At 40.1% G+C, this 19,492-nt stretch overlaps 1 protein-coding gene across 4 annotated transcripts in view; it reads right to left on the reverse strand.

Annotated features, from left to right (window-relative positions):
* Positions 1-5,545: 5,545 nt before the first annotated feature.
* Positions 5,546-19,492, reverse strand: part of CPOX (coproporphyrinogen oxidase) — a 30,454-nt gene continuing 16,507 nt past the window's right edge. For 2 of the 4 annotated variants that reach the window (XM_035015194.1, XM_035015195.1), the window contains 6 exons: positions 17,784-17,927; positions 17,417-17,527; positions 15,910-16,051; positions 13,703-13,921; positions 10,004-10,108; positions 5,546-7,581 (listed from right to left, as the gene is read on the reverse strand). In XM_035015194.1, coding sequence (XP_034871085.1) covers positions 7,494-7,581; positions 10,004-10,108; positions 13,703-13,921; positions 15,910-16,051; positions 17,417-17,527; positions 17,784-17,927 — 809 coding nt within the window. In that variant the 3' untranslated portion in view covers positions 5,546-7,493. Of the gene's footprint in view, positions 7,582-10,003; positions 10,109-12,050; positions 12,411-13,702; positions 13,922-15,909; positions 16,052-17,416; positions 17,528-17,783; positions 17,928-19,492 lie in introns of those variants that run through there. The other 2 variants (XR_004681125.1, XM_035015196.1) reach the window with 2 other exon arrangements.

Genomic DNA, 19,492 nt, shown 5'->3' on the forward strand with positions numbered 1-19,492 from the left:
CCTAGAGTAGAGACACTCTCCTGATTTAGATGAACAGTCCTCAGTCCTTTCAGGATTATGTATCCTTTTGAGAGTCAAATTAGCATTATGAACTCTAAGAAAAATGCACCCATTTCACATGATGTCAGGCAAATCACAACTCAGGAACTCCCTAGGAATTCAACATAATTGGGATTATAGACATTGCCAACTCCAGAATCTCTGTAATGAAGAGAAAAATGAAACAATAGAGCCATTTGCCAAGATATAAACATGATAGTCAAACTAACCCTGATTGATTGAATATGTAATAACGTGTTTAGATAATCTCTCCACTAGTACCATAGTTGAATGAACCAGCAATCCCCAACAGTTCTCTTATCTTCTCTCCTGTCTCTCTCTCCTTTTCTGTCATGTTCTCCTTCTCTCATGTCCCTCCTCTCCCTCTCCCTTGTCTCCCCCTCCTTGTTCACTTCTCTCCACTTTCTCTTCTGTCTCCTCGGGCCCCCCAGTAAGTCCCCAAAACCCAGAATTAGATTTTCTTCAACGAATGTGCTCCACCTACTGGTACTTTAAAGAATTTCAAATTTAAATACAATTTGAGAAACTGCTATCAGATATGTTAATGGAAATTATTTTATTACCTAAATTTTAGTACCTGAGAAGATCTTGGCAACTTATGGACTAAGATCATTTTTAAAATCTAAACTTAATACATGATTTATCAAACATATTCACATGGAGCATGTATTATTTTAATAACCTCTCATATGGGACGCCTGGGTGGCTCAGTCGCTTAAGCGTCTGCCTTTGGCTCAGGTCATGATCCCAGGGTCCTGGGATCAAGCCCCGCATTGGGCTCCCTGCTCAGCAGGGGGCCTGCTTCTCCTTCTCCCTCTGCTTCTCCCCCTGCTTGTGCTCTCTCTCACTCTCTGTCAAATAAATAAGTAAATAATCTTTAAAAAAAATATTCCCTCATATGTAGAAACACAGCTATTATAATGTTTTAAAACTTATCACAATCATATCCAACTTGTCTCTTTTTTAAAAAAGATTTATTTATTTATTGAGAGAGAGAATGCGAGCAGGGAGCGGGGCAAAAGAAAAGGGAAAGGGAGGGAATCTCAAGCAGCCTCCCCGCTGAGCATGGAGCTGGATGTGGGGTTCAATCCCAGGACCCTGAGATCTCGACCTGAGCTGAAATAGAGTCAGTTGCCAAACGGACTAGGGCACCCAGGAGCCTCCAACTTGTCCCTTTCTGATTTCCTTCTTCCCTATTCCTTTTGGCTCAGGGAACTTCTTCTCATCCTCCTTCCCAGACTCCTCTTCCCAAACTCATTTTTCTGCCTCCAGTTCAGTCTCTGACTTTCCTTTCTTACTACACTGCATGCACTTCCTTGGGTGACTCACCTTCTTCCACTTGTTCAATTATTGCCTTTACACAAATAATTGGTAAATATTTGTTTCTAGATTGAACTTCTCTCCTGAGCCTTAGACTCACATCTCTAAATACCAGCTTGCAGGCACGTCAAGCTCATCCAAACTGCTGTCCTCTCTTTTGTTAATGACATCTAACCTTATCCACTTATCCACTGCTATTGAACAAGTCACCCCAAATGTAATGATATAAAACAGCAACCATTTTATTATGTTCACAGCTTCTGTGAGTCAAGAGTTATGACACAGCAGGGTTGGCTTGTCTCTGCTCCACATACAAGGGCATCAGCTGAGAAGACTGTCTTTTTTTTTTTTTTTAAAGATTTTATTTATTTGATAGAGACACGGTGAGAGAGGGAACACAAGCAGGGGGAGTGAGAGAGGGAGAAGCAGGCTTCCCGCTGAGCAGGGAGCCCGATGTGGGGCTCAATCCCAGAACCCTGGGATCATGACCTGAGCCGAAGGCAGACGCTTAATGACTGAGCCACCCAGGTGCCCCGAGAAGACTGTCTTGTTACAAGATACCGTATTTCCCTCACATTACCAAACGGTGGAGAGGGAGGTAAAGATGAAAAGGAGGTCCTTGTTCTTTGTTTCCTAGAAATATTCACATTATTTTTAAGTACCATACTATGTTAAATAGAATATTAAGATCAAGTTCATAATAAAGAATAAAAACTACTTCCAGAAGTTAATTTGTATTGATATAATTTAAAATGTTCTTCTGAGAACATATAAATTTTTTAAGATTTTATTTCTTTGTCAGAGAGAGAGAATATCTACTGCAATTTTTATTTTAATTTTTAAAAATATTTTATTTATTTGACAGAGAGAGACACAGCGAGAGAGGGAACACAAGCAGGGGGAGTGGGAGGGGGAGAAGCAGGCTTCCCGCCGAGCAGGGAGCCCGATGTGGGACTCGATCCCAGGACCCTGGGATCATGACCTGAACCAAAGGCAGATGCTTAACTGACTGAGCCACCCAGGCGCCCCTCTACTGAAGTTTTTATTTTTATTTTTTCATTTTTATTTTTTTTTTAAAGATTTTATTTATTTATTTGAGAGAGACAGACACAGCGGGAGAGGGAACACAAGCAGGGGGAGTGGGAGAGGGAGAAGCAGGCTCCCCGCTGAGCAGGGAGCCCGATATGGGGCTCGATCCCAGGACCCTGAGATCATGACCTGAGCCGAAGGCAGACGCTTAACGACTGAGCCACCCAGGTGCCCCTCTACTGAAGTTTTTAAAGAAACTACAACTTTAGCTACAAGCAATTGATAAGTTGGTTTGAAATTTTGTATATTAAACTTATTAGAAGGATGTCAAACAGCAGACATGGAACATTCTTAAAGCCTCAGGCTGCCTCACCAAGTTAGAAAAGGAAAGCAACTTGACCAGCCTGCATTTTTAATTTATAGATGCATTACTCCCTTGCTGTTAAATAGAGGCATCCAACTGGTGCAACTTTATTTACAAACGTTAGTTTGATACTTCCCTAACCGTTCCATAAGCAAACGTGTCCGTGACAGAGTCGATGTTGCAACTCTAAACTACGACAAAGCCAATCTGCTCTCCTAAATGACTGTATTTGTGTCAACTCCTTGAAACCGTGATGGATTAAACTGTGTCAACTCTTATATTCAAACATGCTTTGAAGTATGAATGGAATTAATAGGTGAAGCATTCTTTAAAATGCTGATTACTGATTCATGAGCTTAACTTCTAGAATCAAAACCAAGTACATTGATTGGAAGGTGAAATGCAGGTTAATTACCTTGCTCTGCTGGTCTGCTAGTGTGTATCTGGTATTAACTAACCTGTAGAAACAGGTCTGTGAGGTTTTATATTGTACGCGCTATGACTTGGTTTCAGGTAACAAAAAATACTAAACTTAGTCAACTATCTATAAACGTCTAAGCTTCACTAACTTAAAGGTGCTAATTTAGGTTTATTATGAAATGGGAATTTTACAAGTGTGTTTCTTTAGGAAGAAGGATCGATTTTTTAAAATGTGTGATTTCAAATGCACGGTACTTAGGTCAAGGATACTACAATACATCCCTGAAAGCCATTTCTTTTTTTTTTTTTTAAGATTTTATTTATTTATTTGACAGAGAAAGAGAGAGTTCACAAGCAGGAGGAGAGGCAGAGGAAGAAGCAGCTCCCGGCTGAGCAGGGAACCTGACGCGGGGCTCGATCCCAGGACCCTGGGATCACGACCTGAGCTGAAGGCAGCCGCTTAAGGACTTCACGGCGCCCCGCGAAAACCATTTCTAAATGGGTTTTAAAGGATGCGTACTCCTCTTAATGGGAACTTCTGTCCTCACAGACTAGGAATAAGACAGTTATATAGAAAGCCAAACGATACTAAGCTTAATTACACAATATATTATAAAACAGTGTTGGAAGACAAGGGTTAATAAGTCATTCACGAGGTAGCTGGCACTATAAATAAGACCCACCCTAGGTATTTTGGAGTAATCGTAGTGTATGTTAAATGACTATGTGCATACAGACTGTGAGGAGAGCAATACTACAGATGAAATGTGCGGAGGGGTAGAAGAGATTGATTCCAAGGCAGGTTTCTTGGAAGTCTGAACTGGGCATGGAAGGATGGATGGAAGCCTGAGAAATTCCAAGCAGGGGTGGCAGCAGCCTGACTACAGGCCAGATGGAAGAGGTTTAGGAAATGCTCAGCAGCATGAGTGGTGGGTATGAGGTCTGAGGCCAAAGGGCAGAGGAGGAATGTAGAAGAAAGGGCAGAAAAGAGAGGTCAGAGTCAAATGGTGGATTGCTTTGAATGTCGGGTTGAGTTTAGCATCTTTTCTGTAGAAGGGGGGATGCTTAGAATATTTGAGGAGGGCAGTGATAATGGGATTTGAGGAAGTTATTATTATTTTTTGGGGGGGGGGTTGCAAAACGGTGGTTTTATTAAAGCCCAGGGACAGAATCCCTGGGCAGAAAGAGCGACTGCCCCGGGGTTGTGTGTCCTGCCTCATTATATACTTGGGAGTTGGGGGTAGGGAAAAAGGGAGGTTTTCAAAAGAACTTCCATATGGTAAAGACGAACTACAAGATACTGGAGGTCTTTGCCATTGTCAAGTTAAGGTTGTTTTTCCCTTTAGTAGGACATTAAGACGGTTGGGAACTTCCTGGAAGAGAACGGAGGTCAGAGTGACCGGAGACCCAAGATTGCCGAAGTTCAAGTCAGAGGGAACGTGGGACCAAAGTTGAGTGGTGGCAGTGGACAAAAGATTGGGAAATCAAGAAATATTTCAAAGGTATACTCAACAGGATTTGACTAGGGCAATGAAAGAGGGAAAGAGTCGGATTTACTTTGTGGTTTGGGATCTAATTCCCTTCCCCTTGAATCTGGAGCTGGCCTTAGTGATTCACTGGTGACCAATGCAGTTTGGAGGAAGTGATACTATGTAACCTCTCAGACTAGATCAGAAGGCAACCATGCTGCCTCTGCCTTGTTTGCTGGAATACGTGTTCTGAGCCACCTGAAGGCACTGTGGTCTACAGACAGTCTTGAGTCCTGAGCTGAACCTAGCCTTCGAGGTGTCCTAGCCTAGGCTTAGAGGTGTCAGATGATTTCTGGCTTGATCAACTGTAACGGCAAAAGACACATGGAAGGATAAACCATAAAGGAACAGATTATTCGGCCTTCTAATATGGCGCTCTTTAGCATGCAGAAGTTTTTTATCTCATTAAACACTCAGTTGCATTAGGTGGGTAAGCTGAGTATAGTGATGGATATAAAGTAGTGGTTAGAAATTTGCTCCAAAGCATTTACATGCCGTCCCTCAAATTTCCAGCCCTTATGACCACTAATATGCATGTATAAGAGGCCAGCAGTTAGGTGTTCAGGCCATTTGGAGATACACCCTGGGCCTCTAGCAGACTCAGAATAAACATCAATATGAATTTAAAAGAGAAGGTCATTTTGAATAAGAGTAGAATGATCTATTTTCCAATAGTTACTCAATTCTTTTTCCCCCATAGTTCTCATCTGTAAGAGAAATACACAGTTATTGAGAGTATGAAAAACTGATACTCTGAAATTTTGAAATTTCATCTTAGTCCAATGACCAGACCTGACAGCCCTAAACACAAATAAACTAGAACTATATGCCAAGAGATTTTTATTGTAAAAAGTAAACTGAGGTTTATTTGAACATTTGTTCCTATATGCTTGTATTTTTTCATTTAATCAACTTTATTAAAGTATAAATCACATATACAATAAAATACCATGATTTTAAGTGCCAAGGTCGAGTTTTGATACATGTAAACAGTCTGGTAAGCACTACCACAATCCATATAAAGAACATTTCCATCCCCTCAAAATATTCTTTTGCTCCCTTCTCAATCAATTCCCTAGTCCTAGCCCTAGCAACCACGGACGCCTTTCTCTTGTTTGAATTTTGGCTTTTCTAGGTTTTCACATAGCATAGTCATACAGTGAGTTCTCTTTTGTGTCTGGTTTCTTTCACTTGGCGTAATGCCATTTTACTATTCGCCCAAGTAGTTGTTCCTTTTCACTAATGAGTAGTATTTTCACATCCTGATACATCATCTGTTTATCCAGTCATCTGTTAATGGGCATTTCTGTTGTTTCTAAGTTTTGCCTATTGTGAATAAAGCTGCTATGGAAATCTGAGTGCAAAACTTCTATTTTTCCTGGGTAGAATACCTAGGAATGAGGAACCATGGTTTTAGTACTAAAAAATATTTATAATCCTTATATCAATTATCCTTTAAAAAATGAAAAATACAAACATTTCTTAGTCATATTTCATAGTAAAATTTATCAGTGGATCTGTTGTAAGATAGTTGAAGAATTCATATATTTTCCAGGCCTAAAGAGTCACACACAATCATATACATTTAACATATTTCAAGATAATGCTTAATAATATGTGGGAAGATACTATTCCTTACAAACTTCAATATATTATGTAAAATAAAATACACTCAAAAAAATACATTCATACTATTATATGAACAAAGAAACTACACTAAGAATTCTGTTGTGATTTTCTCTTAAGGGCAAAGAGCTGCAGAATCTCTAATTTAAAAAGAGGACAATTTTAATTAGTCCACCTTCCAAAGAAATACATTTATAAAATGCCTACATGCTTCTCACACTAGTTATGTTGACTTTAACAAAGAACAGTATCTCTCATTTGTCAAATGAGAAACATTTCCTAACTCACAACATCCCCAGGATTGTTCTTAGTCTAAACTTCCATATAGAAAAATGTGGAATAGGAAATTTTAAATATCAGACTCCAAGGTTATAAGCTCTCACATTCAAAAGTGCAGAGAATCCAACATTAACAAATTATAGTTCTTCAAAAATCAGAACCACAGATGTCCCTTATTTAAATAACAGTGATGTCACTTCAGAGTTAACAACTACAGGGAATCACTGAATTGTAACACATGGAGAGATTAAGAAAACTTCAAGTGTTCCTATATATCATTATAAAAATGAACATTTTACAATATTATGATCTCTAGAGAAAGACATATATAAAGATCATGATCAACAAAACTTCAGTCATGACAAAGTAAAAATTTTACCTTCCTTTCAAGCTGCTTTCTAAACATATTAAGTCTCAACCTCACTGAATTAATGAAAATAAAATTTATCCCACAACAGATTTTTGTGGCAGAAACTAAAACTTCAACAAATATATGAAACGAAAATAGCATGAGCAGTTTCCTTACACAAACTATATTTAGATTTCCTTAGCGCAACACTTGGAAACTCAATTTCATATTTTGTAAACTAGTCATATGAAATGATTCTAAAAGTATAAATGAGTTTTATATCAACCAATTGACGCTGACAAGCTGCCATACCACCACCTGTCGCTGGCAGCTTCCAACGGAAACTTGCAGTACTTAAAACACACATCAGCATCTGCCAAGGAAGCAGGCTGCAGAGTGAAGACTGGAGCTCGAAGACAGTGGTTATGAACTGCCACACAGTGGCAAGGCTGCCAGCCCGGGGAACGGGGCACACATTCCATGTCCCCCAAGCCCCAGGAAGGCCGCTCTGTGTGCATCAATGCACCCAGTCTCTCGGATGGCGCAGAACTTCCAGAATTTCCGCTTCTTTGGAGTTCTCCGGGGGTGAATGCATGTACTCCCACCTATAATGGTCCAAAACAAAAGCAAAACATGTACTAATAAGAAAAATTATAATGAACAATACACACACCTCTTTACTTAAAATCGATGAAAAATAAAATTCTAAGAGTAAAAAATGTCTTACACCTCCTTGTCTCTAATGTACCTAATACGCCTTTTACCCACTAGCCTTTTTTAAAATAGTTGCTGCTAAGGAAATAAAGTATTTTATTTTATTTATTTATTTATTTATTTATTTATTTATTTATTTATTTATTTATTTTTAAGATTTTATTTATTTATTTGACAGAGAGAGACACAGCGAGAGAGGGAACACAAGCAAGAGGAGTGGGGAGAGGGAGAAGCAGGCTTCCCGCGGAGCAGGGGGCCCAATGTGGGGCTGGATCCCAGGACCCTGGGATCATGACCTGAGCCGAAGGCAGACGCTTAACGACTGAGCCACCCAGGCGCCCCGGAAATAAAGTATTTTAATAATTCCTGAGCAGGGGCGCCTGGGTGGCTCAGTCGTTAAGCGTCTGCCTTCGGCTCAGGTCATGATCCCAGGGTCCTGGGATCGAGCCCCGTGTCGGGCTCCCTGCTCAGTGGGGAGCCTGCTTCTCCCTCTCCCACTCCCCCTGCTTGTGTTCCCTCTCTCGCTGTGTCTCTCTCTGTCAAATAAATAAATTTAAAAAATAAATAAATAAATAAAATAATTCCTGAGCATTGTTTGCCTAATATTAATATCCCAGAGCCAAAATACACTTTTAGTATAAATCAGGGTTTCATAAATTGTAGACCCTCCCATGATCCATGGGCAAACTTTGTTTTTTAGCTTAATACTTATACATTTATTTTAATGTGTTACTTTCTATTTATGGCAATAATATCAGTTTGCATTTTTAAATAAATTCTCTCTCAGAAAAAATAAGAGTAGAAAATTTAAGTAAATAATACCTCAGATAATATACAAATATAGTCAAGATGGTTAAGCTCTAGTATGAAGTCTGGCAGATACTGGCTTAGACCAGGGGGTAGCAAACTTTTCCTGTAAAGTGTCACTTAATAGATAACTTTAATTTAGGCTTTGTGGGGCCACATACAGTCTTTTGCATATTCTTTTTTGTTTTTAATAATCCTTTAAACATGTAAAATTCATTCTTAGTTCAAGGACTGCACAAAAACACATCACAAGTAGACCTGAATTCAGCTTATAGCCTGAAGTTTGCACACCCTTGGTATAGACTGTAAGAAGCCAAAAGTGACCTGTCCCAGTAACTATTCAAATGAACAAGGGATTGATGTATAATCCACCCATATCTGCAGCTTAGAATGTACCTTATAATTAGGGGCCAGTAGTAATCAAGAAGACTACTGGAGGCCTTAAAAACTTATCTCTACTTTTTGTTCACATCTCGTCTCTGGGGTGGCAGGAACACCTAGCAGTGATGTGCATGAGCTTTCAGCTAAGGACAAGAGACCTCACGAGCAGCAATCATACAAGGACAGAGCCAATGCCATTCGGAAGGCAGACACAACCATGCAGGGTACTAATCTCACCAGGCTAGGTCTGGACAGCAGAGCGAGACAGGGCATTCCTCCGGTGCCATACAGCAGTCCACTCTTAGTTGGACATTTACACTCATAGAAAAAAGAAGATTCTAGCTCTTATAAAACAAGCAATGTAATTTTTCTTTTTTTCTGATCTTTTCTATTTCAATCTGGACACACATCATTCTGACTTTCATATAGCCAAAAAGTCAAGCTAATTGCACCAACATAAATATATCTGTTTTTAAAATTCCTCCCATAGGAGTGCCTGGGTAGCTCAGTCAGTTAAGCATCTGATTCTTGATCTCAGCTCAGGTCTTGATCTCAGGGTTGTGAGTTCAAGTCCTGTGTCAGGCTCCACACTGAGCATGGAGCCTACTAAAAAAATTCCCCCCATAGATTCAATTAACCTTTATGGAGGCTCACCACAGCAACATATAAAGCAAAAAGAGAATGCCAAGCACTGGCAACAATCCCTTGTACTTTCAAACAAGCTTGATACTTCATATTGGAGAATAAGACTTCTCCTTACAAATAAATATAACAATTTCTAACAAAATTAAGCTGAAAAACCTGACATGCTCAAATAAATTTGCTTTGCCCATAACTCTTCCTAGAAAATTACCAATTAGGCAAGGACACCACCATCCACCCTATCTTCTCACTCCCTCTGTCCTTTCCCAGCTGTCACCCACAAAGCCTTGTCATTCATCATGCTGTTCATTCTTTAAAAGAAAAAATTATTTTCCTTATTAGTTGACTGTGATTTTATTATTAAAATCAGGAAAGTCAAAACCAACGAAGTCTTTAGGTTAGACATTTGCAGTGTTAACGCTCATGTTTTGTAGGGGTTAGTGGACTGAGAGTGGAGGAATAATTATGATGAGTAATTCTTACCGAGCAGTTAAAGGTAAAGACATCAAGATGCTTTCAATCCTGGATCCTGGAGTGAAGAGGCCAAACTTTGTACCCCGATCATACAACAGGTTAAATTCTACATACCTGACATAAAGACAACAAATAACATTAAAGGCCAGTTGAATAAAATCTTTCTTAAGACTAGCCCATAATGAATACTCTAAAGGGGGTGGGAGGTTTCTTCCTGCCCATCACCCCTCCCCCTCTCAGTCAGCTGGAATGGGCACAGGGAACGCCAGTCTACAGCCAGCCAGCTGAGTCTTCTCCATCTGGACAGGCATAAATAAAAGGGTATTCTACCCAACAAACAATAGGATATAGATTCGGCCCCAACAGACAGCAGCTATCAAACAAGAAGGTTATGTTTTCCAATAAACAGAATGGACACAAAGCTGAGAACTTTAAGGCTCAAAAACAAGAGAAAGAAATGAAAGAAATGGCACCCTTTATCAGGATAGAACCGTTCGTTCTGGCCTTCCCCCGTGGTCTGAGAGGTTTCAGAAGACTTCATTTTACCACCTATAATTTCCACATACTAAGATCTAAAACTTTTGTAACTGAAAGGCCAAGTACAGCTAACGGCAATCTATTAATAATTACTAATATAGGGCGCCTGGGGGCTCAGATGGTTAAGCGTCTGCCTTCGGCTCAGGTCATGATCTCAGGGTCCTGGGATCAAGTCCCGCATCGGGCTCCCTGCTCCTTGGGAGCCTGCTCCTCCCTCTGCCTCTCTCTCTCTCTCATGAATAAATAAATAAAATCTTTAAAAAAAAAATAATTACTAATACATTCTAGAGATTTCCTTTTCTCAAAGTAGTTAATAGCATTGATGAGCAGTCCTATAATTCAGTCTCCCTGCAGATTAGCGGCAATCAATAAGCAGTGGTTGAGCTGCAGTGCTCAATTTTTTTTTTTTTTTAAAGATTTTATTTATTTATTTGAGAGAGAGAATGAGAGAGAGAGCATGAGAGGGAGGAGGGTCAGAGGGAGAAGCAGACTCCCCGCTGAGCAGGGAGCCCAATGCAGGACTCGATCCCGGGACTCCAGGATCATGACCTGAGCTGAAGGCAGTCGCTTAACCAACTGAGCCACCCAGGCGCCCATGCAGTGCTCAATTTTATTTTGCTAAGAAAAATATCCTTAGCATCAATTAAAACTTGGTTCAATAAATTTATTTTCCATTAACTGCCACGGGGTCAGATCTAAACTCTGTGTAGCTTAAACATCTCTGACTGCCTTTAACATCATGGGATCTTTTATAAAAGGTCATTTAAACTCCAAAGATAATTTTCACTACTGATAAGGATTTAGAATGACCCATAAAGCCGAAAATTCAATGAATAGTCCCCCTTTCAGATCATTTATCAACTCATGCAGAAACTATTCTCTTGGTCTAAACTTCCCTCACATAGTCTTGTTTATCCACTAATTCGTCTTTAATCACACCTGGAGGAAGATAACCTCTAGAATCCCACAGTACTTGAATTTTTAGAAAACACACTTCTCTGTGCAAACTTGCCAAAAGCCCTGAGAAAATTTAAATAAATTATATCCATGGATCCCTTTCTAGTCCCCAGTATTGACTCATCACAGATTGAACTTTGTGCATTAATAACTAATGCCTTCTTATACCTGTTTCAAAAGATAATATAAAGCAAAACTTCTTCCTTCCTAAGACCATGGAAAAGAATTTCAGCCTTCAGTCACCTTTTTCACCCCCGATGCTGCCTTTCTGAAACATGATATTTAAGGGATGGCTGTGATTCTCTAATTTGTATGGATGTCTCTTTCAAAGGCCCTTGTATGGAACTCCCTACATGAATTTTCTGTAAGGATCCCTGTACTGCTTTCCTTTTTTGAGTGAAGAATGCCTCTCTGACCCCTCCCAGGTTTCACTTAGATCTGATCTTTCTGTTCCTTCTGGTACGTTTATCCTCTCTGAGGTGCCTGCAAACCATGAACCTTAGCCATTCCCTTCAATTTAACAGATGCCTAAATTTTATCCTGTTTCCCTTTCCTAAAATACAGCAAAGAGACAGTAAGGTAAAGATCTTTCGTTTCTGCAGTGCCTGACTGGCTTAGTCGGTAGAGCACGCGACTCTCGATCTGGTGGTTGTGAGTTTGAGCCCAATGCTGGGTGTAGAGAGTACTAACGTACGTACATACACCACACATACAATACATAAATACATACAATCAGTCAATCGGGGAAGCTCCTATCTGGGGCGGAAGGAAATGGAGTAAGCGGAACCTGTGAAGCATACAGATAGGGTGATGAGTGCCGTGTGCGGAAGGTGAAGATAATGCTGACAACCGTAGGTGAAGATAATGCTGACAACCGTAGGGAGAGCTGTGGTTCATCTGAAGTCCCAGAGTTTACTGCCATCTTAAGGCCCAGAGATAAGGGTGGCAGAAGGAGGTTCTCTGTGAGAAAGTCACAAAAACCAAAACCAACACGAAAAAACACCAAAAAGAATACAAAACACGGTTCCTATGTCTCAGAAGTTTTAAGGTTTCACCTAATTCATATTCACAAAACCGGTCAGCTTTGCATGTAAAATCCTATGCAAAACTGGAACATTGCCCTTTCCAAAGGTTGGGTTTTTTTAATAAATGTTCACTGGCTATTTTATTGACATAATTGTTATATTAGTTTCAGGTGTACAATATAATGATTCAACAATTCTGTACATTACTGCTTGCTCATCACCAAAAGTGGACTCTTAATCCCCTTCACCCTATTTCACCGATCCCCCACACCTCCCTGCTGGTAACCACTAGTTTGTTCTCTGTATTTGAGTCTCGTTTTGTTTGTTTGTTTTTTCTGGCTTAGTCGGTAGAGCACAAGACTCTTGATCTAGGGGGTGTGAATTTGAGCCCCATGTTGGGTGTAGAGAGTACTAACACACATACATATATACATTTGTACATACATACATACATACAATAAGGGAAGCTCCTATTTGGAGCAGAAGGAAGTGTCTAACATATTGGCTGGCACATAGTAAGGACCCCATAATTAGTTAATATTGTCATTAACTATAAATAATTTCCGAAATGATTATGCCCATCAAAACGACCTCCATGAAATCTTAAAGATGAATGGAAAAGTGTGGGATTCCAAATTTATAAAGCAGCAAAAACATTAAATGATGCCCATATCTTGGCATAAGGCTGGAAGGTATTGCTAGAAGACTAAAAGAAATCAGCCGAATTAAATTCAGCAAGTACCACTACATGGCTGCTATGAGTCGCTAATTTACAGACAAATGAAATAAATTTTGCTTTTTTTTTTTTAAAGTTTTTATCTATTTGAGAGGCAGAGAGAGAGAGAGCATGGCAGGGGGCGGGGAGCAGGTAAGGAGCAGAGAGAGCAGGAGAAGCAGACTCCCCACTGAGGAAGGGAGCCCGATGCGGGGCTCGATCCCAGCACCCCGAGATCACGACCAGAGTCGAAGGCAGATGCTTACCCACCCAGGAGCCCCAACTTTGTTCTTTTTACAGCACTATTGCACACAATTTTTAATATTCATTTAATATTCATCTAGTTTTAAAAAGCAGCTCTGGAGAGTCTTAACACAACCCTAACAAGACAACAAGCACCCACATGACTCCAAATGCCCCACCTCGCCGCGCCAGTTCCACAACAGGGTGGCCCATTCTCCTGTTGCCACTCACCGCCCTCTCCGGAGCTGCTGCCACAGCTTCTCCTGGGGCGTGAATGAGTCATCACGGTGCTTTTTCACAAGAGGAATGTAAGAAGGAACGACAGCCTGGGCGCAGCTCTGCACAAAGCGAAACACTTCCTCCTTGGATGGGGAGTCAAGGTCATCAAAAAAGATGCCCCCGATGCCCCTCCTCTCCCCACGATGGACGATAAAGAAGTAATCATCACACCTGGGAAACACAGCAGGGCCATGGCAAGGATCAAAGGGGGGAAAAAAAAGACATGAAAATCAGTGTGAGCATTTCCGCATGGAGCTCTCTCCTTGACTCACGCCAACACGGTGTCCTTACTTTCTGTCCAGCTATGAAAACGAAACTAGGGCTTTCGACAGACTTCCTGCAGTCAGCACCCATGCAGAAAATGCTTATGCTTTCACATGCGAAGTAAGGAAGGAATTTAACACATGTCTATCGAAAGTATATGGAACTCTAAAAACTTTAGTGAAGAAGAAACAAAGAGCCCAGTATTACTAGGGTATTTCCTAAAACAAGTGATGCGGCTGCCCTCGGCAGCGCTGTGGCTTTTGCAAGAGGCAAGACAAGAATCCTCTACCAGCAGCAACACTAACAAGGTCTGTGTCTGGGCGCCAACCCTTCAGCTCTTGAGTCAGTTCTTCCTTCACCGAGGGAAGGTATGGTAAATAATCTCTAAGGTCTCCTTCAGCAATAAACTGTGGAGGCCCCAGAGCATGCAGGGCTGAGGGAGGGGCTGGTGGAAGGAGACGCTCAGAGAACACCTACAGACATACGAGCCACCTGGTCTTGAGTCTTCCCCCTCTCTGTGCCTACTAGAGCAGGTTTCTTAAATGCTAAATTTGCAGAATACTTTACATGGTTGAAATAGCTTGTTAGATGATCTCTAGAAGAATAAGGGTCTGTAAATAGAAAAACCCAAACAAACAAAAACTAAAAGCTGTTTGAAAGGTTCTATTAAAAATAGCCTTAATAAAAAAAACCTTAATAGCTTAAAAAAAAAGGGTAGCAGCTGCAAATCCCTAGAGCTGATGCATTGGTCTAATTCACCTGGACTGTGACTTGTTGGCTTTCCTTTACATGTATGTAACATGTTACATGTTCCTGCATGTAACATAGTTGAAGTACATCCTGAGCAACGTTGTGAAGTCAGCTTTAACCAAATCACACTATTTCAAAAGCTCCATGAAGTTATGAAATTAAGAAATGTGCTAAATACTTATACTAAAAACTTCTTTTTAACTGGCCTGCATCCTACATATCTTAGTAACTAATGTCACTCAGATGGAGTCATCTCAATAACAGCAGTAAAAGGAAACCAAAAAATGACGTCACCCATACCCTTCCTCTTCCTGGAAGGATGCTGATTTGTGAGAGAAAAAAAAAAAAACCCTCCCTCACACATCCAAGCTTCCACAGCTGTGCGGTTTTCGGGGGTAATATCAACCAAAAGGAGAATATGTCTTTTCTGAGGATTTTAAAACTGAACTCCAAATCTTACATAAATAATATCAAGATTCCACAGCTAGCTCTAAAAGCAAAGCAAAATCACCCTCCCCCGTCCCCCCCAAAAAAACACCAAAACCTCTTCTGTTCTTCCTTTTTCAAGAATGCCAATTAGCTCTAAGTAGAATTGGGTGCTTTACTCTTATTCCAAACAACTTATGCCTAGACTCCATTTCACATTTACCAAATATCCTGGATCTCCTCACAACTCATTTCCCTTTCCTTTATCATTAGAGTTTCTTTAACAGAATTTCCAATCCCACTCTTCTCCTTGTCCAAAGCATCTGGTATATTTGCATCTTTCCCTAATAGTTCTCCAACCCTTCCCATGTCCTAATATTCCTGTGGCACCAACAGTTCTCATCTAGGATGAGAAGTTAATATCCCACAGGAGAATTAAAAAGCTTCTAATTCTGAGGTATAGATCATGTTAAAATTTATATCCTAAATCATTTGGGATCAAAAAAGATGCTGCTACCCAATTTTTATTACAGATATTCAAATACTTCTAAGTAAATAATAAAACCACTTCAAACTGGTATCCCACTTCCAGTGGGCAAAGAAAACAGAGGAACCTTCATAAGATGAAAAAGGTCTTAATGACATAGTAGTTGCCTTCAGGATCTACAGAAGGAACGAATGAAATGTATTTTAGGTGTGATGACAATACCTTTACTTACCATTTTTTAAATTTAGGGTAGAGATCAGGACCATGCTGGTCACAAGCCTCCTTTAGAGTTCTGTGAAAATGGACAGCATCATCTTGGTTCAAGTATGTTGGAGTAAGGTCACATCCACCACCAAACCACCACTGCTTGTTACCTACAAAATCAAGACATGTGATTCTCATGCAGGCTTTGGACTCTGAGATGTAGCACACTACTCACCGTATTTGCAAACCGAATTTATCAGCTTAGTTTTTTAATCATGAAATGTGTGACAATCAAAAAAGATTTAACTAGGGCGCCTGGGTGGCTCAGTTGGTTAAGCGACTGCCTTCGGCTCAGGTCATGATCCTGGAGTGCCAGGATCGAGTCCCGCATCAGGCTCCCTGCTTGGCAGGGAGTCTGCTTCTCCCTCTGACCCTCCTCCCTCTCATGCTCTCTGTCTCTCATTCTCTCGGTCTCAAATAAATAAATAAAATCTTAAAAAAAAAAAAAAAAGATTTAACTAAATTTAGTTCTGAATGGCCAGTGAAGCCTAGGCATGAAAGAAAAGGTATAAGCAGAAAGAAAAAGAAGTAGGAAATTAAAAAGTGAGAGAGCAGAACCAGGAGGAAAAGGACATGCATGGCAGTGAACGACGAAATATCACGTGAGTGGACTCCGGCTGCATATCAAATCACGTGAGGAGTGTAAAATGCCTCTGCTAGGTCACAGTTTAAAAAACAAACAGAAGACAAGCAAATCTCTGGTCCAAACATCCACAGTTTATAAAAACTCCTCAGGAGATTTTGATGTTCCCTGTATTAAAAACCACTGCCCCGCTCCCCTTAGCCCAGAAGGGGTTAAAACGTTTGCAGAGGGACACAACTTACCACTTGAGACTATTTCATGTGCTTAGTTGGGTCTATAAGTTGTTAGTACCAGTTACCAACTTCTAACATTAAAAGGCTGGACCAAACTAAATGTCTTCAAAATGCAAGTTAAATACATGGACTTTAAATACCATCACCTGCAGAGACACCCACAGCCCCAGAGAGGCACTGCACAGATGCTCCGCCCGATGCGAACACTTGGCCCGGCTAACTGCAGACAGGGGCTGGAACCACCTGTCCATACGAGGCACCATCAACCCCATCTTAAACCCACTGACAATGTGCTGGTGACTAGTGAAGCAATGCATGTGGAAGAGATTTTCCATAAGCAAATTCTCCATTTCAATGTAATCTTGTTTTCCTTTGGATTTCCTTTCCTGTGCAAAGAACCCTGCGTGCACTTTGAGTTTGAGATTCATTAAATCATTCCTTCTGTGTTGGAGGAAATACGGGGAAGTCAGAGTCCAGCCAATACTATTTTCTTCTTTTCACCTCTAGCGCATAATCCATTGCACCTGCCAAGGGATCGGGCTTCATCCGCCTCTCGAAAAACCTAGTTAAGATTTCTCACGTTTAGATTATACCCTCTAGCTTGTTTTAAGATACACATTTTGCACAATAATATTTTGCACAGTTCCACGGATGCTTACCATCGGCCTCTTCTACTTCAAAGTATCTATAGTTGAAATGGATAGTAGGAGCATGAGGATTCTTGGGGTGGATAACAGAGCTCACACCCATAGCAGAAAATGGCAATTTACCTGGAAAGTAAAACATATAGTGAGCGGCACTCAATCAGCCAGCTTGATTAACTCCAACATAGTTTCAGGATCAATTGTCAAAAGCTGCTTTTTGTCTCTTAAAAAACAATTTTTAAAAAGGAAATGTGAACATGCTTCTCTGGCATGCGCAACCAAGTGGATTTTTACAGAAGCACTATTTATTTTATACATAAAACTTGTGGGGGAAAAAAGGTTTGCAGGGGCTATAACAGGCTGTGGATACTGTCTGATTTACCATCTTTAGTCTTCAGATTTTTTCCTCGGCTTCTCATTTGTTTGGCTGCTTCCTCAGAAAGATTCCCATGAACAACAGAAATGCTCACCCCAGCCTTTTCAAAAACATGCCCATCTTGAAGTACACAGCTGATGCCTCCACCTCCTGTTTACAGAAACAGAAAATGAGGAGAGAGTATAAGGGTAGATGCAAAATCCAAAACAACCCTTGCATGAAGGTGGTGGGATTAGGAGTTATTTTCCTCCTTTATTTTCCAAATCTTCTATAGTATCAGTATATTTGAAATTTTTAAGTACAATAAAATTAGATAATCAGCTTAGCTGGACATTGCTACTGACAGTGGGCAAATACTCTATCTCCCCCACATCACTAAACTGAGGATTTCTTCCACATCTGAAATAAATCACAGGACTATTTTCTCTTCAACTACTGTTCAGAATGACATCCACTGGTTATGATATGTGAGAGAAGGCTGAGGTTAAAAACAGGTATGGGTATATTTGTGGAATGTTCTATTATTACCGAGTTTAAGAGCTCCATATTATTTCAATTGCTTTTTCTCAGTGTGTTGTTTACCATTTAATTTTGTTTACAGGCAATTAAAAAAAACAGTAGACAGTCGAACTCTTCAGGGATCTGGAGGCTTAAACTGACTAAGACACACATTAACATTTAGGTATTGGAGCTTTATTATTAATAGTTTATTTTTAAGACACTAGAGTTACCACCAAGGCAACTGTTTCACAGAAGTACCTATTTGTCTTGTTTTATTTCTAAGAATTTTTAGAGCTGGTTGGGACGTAAGGTGATCCAGTGCAACCCCCCCAAACCCCCGCACATTTCTAATGAGAAAATGAGGCCCAGAAAGACAAAACACCTTATCCATGATCACACAGCTGGCAAGTGGCCCAAACAATCTGTCTTTCTATGCATCAGACAATATTTTAAGCACTTCATTCTTCACCCTCATATATTATTTCTAATCTCATTTCATAGATGAGGAAACAGAGGCACACAAAAAATTAAGTAAGTTCTGAAGGCCACACTAGCTATTCTAGTACTTGAGGTTGTGGTTTGGTTCAATGGTCTTCACTTGAAAACATGACAAGATGGAAAACACTCTGAAGACCAGATTTAACTTCATTTAATATAGATGTGGCAGTATCACAGCTCAAAATCTGCTGATGAGAGGCTGCTGTAGTATTCCTAGCTGAAAGTCAGGAATTCTTCAAGTTTATGACCAAGATGGGGAGTTCCACTCCATAGGCAATAACATGGTCAGGAATACATGATTCTATAAAAACTGGGTTTTTCATTGTTGAAGTATTATTGACATATAACATTATATTAGTTTCAGGTGTACAATGCAATGATTCAATATTTGTATACATTGCAAAATAAGTCTAGTTACCATCATCACAGTTACAAAATTTTTCTTACAATGAGAATTTCCAAGATCTCTTCTCTTAGCAACCTTAAAACATGCAATACAATATTTTTGACTATAGTCATCATGCTGTACGTGACATCCTATGACATATTTATTTTATAACTGGGGGTTTGTACCTCTTGATCCCCTTCACTCATTTTGCCTACTCCCCTCACCCCCTCCTTCTGACAACCACCAACCTGAAAAACTGGGTTTTAATACTAAAGTCTTTTTGCCATTGGAAAGAAAGATTTTCCTAGCAGGAATTCTGATGCGTGCA

Source organism: Mirounga leonina, unplaced genomic scaffold, assembly GCF_011800145.1.
Source record: "Mirounga leonina isolate KUSES-001 unplaced genomic scaffold, KU_Mleo_1.0 Mir_169, whole genome shotgun sequence".
Taxonomy (NCBI): domain Eukaryota; kingdom Metazoa; phylum Chordata; class Mammalia; order Carnivora; family Phocidae; genus Mirounga; species Mirounga leonina.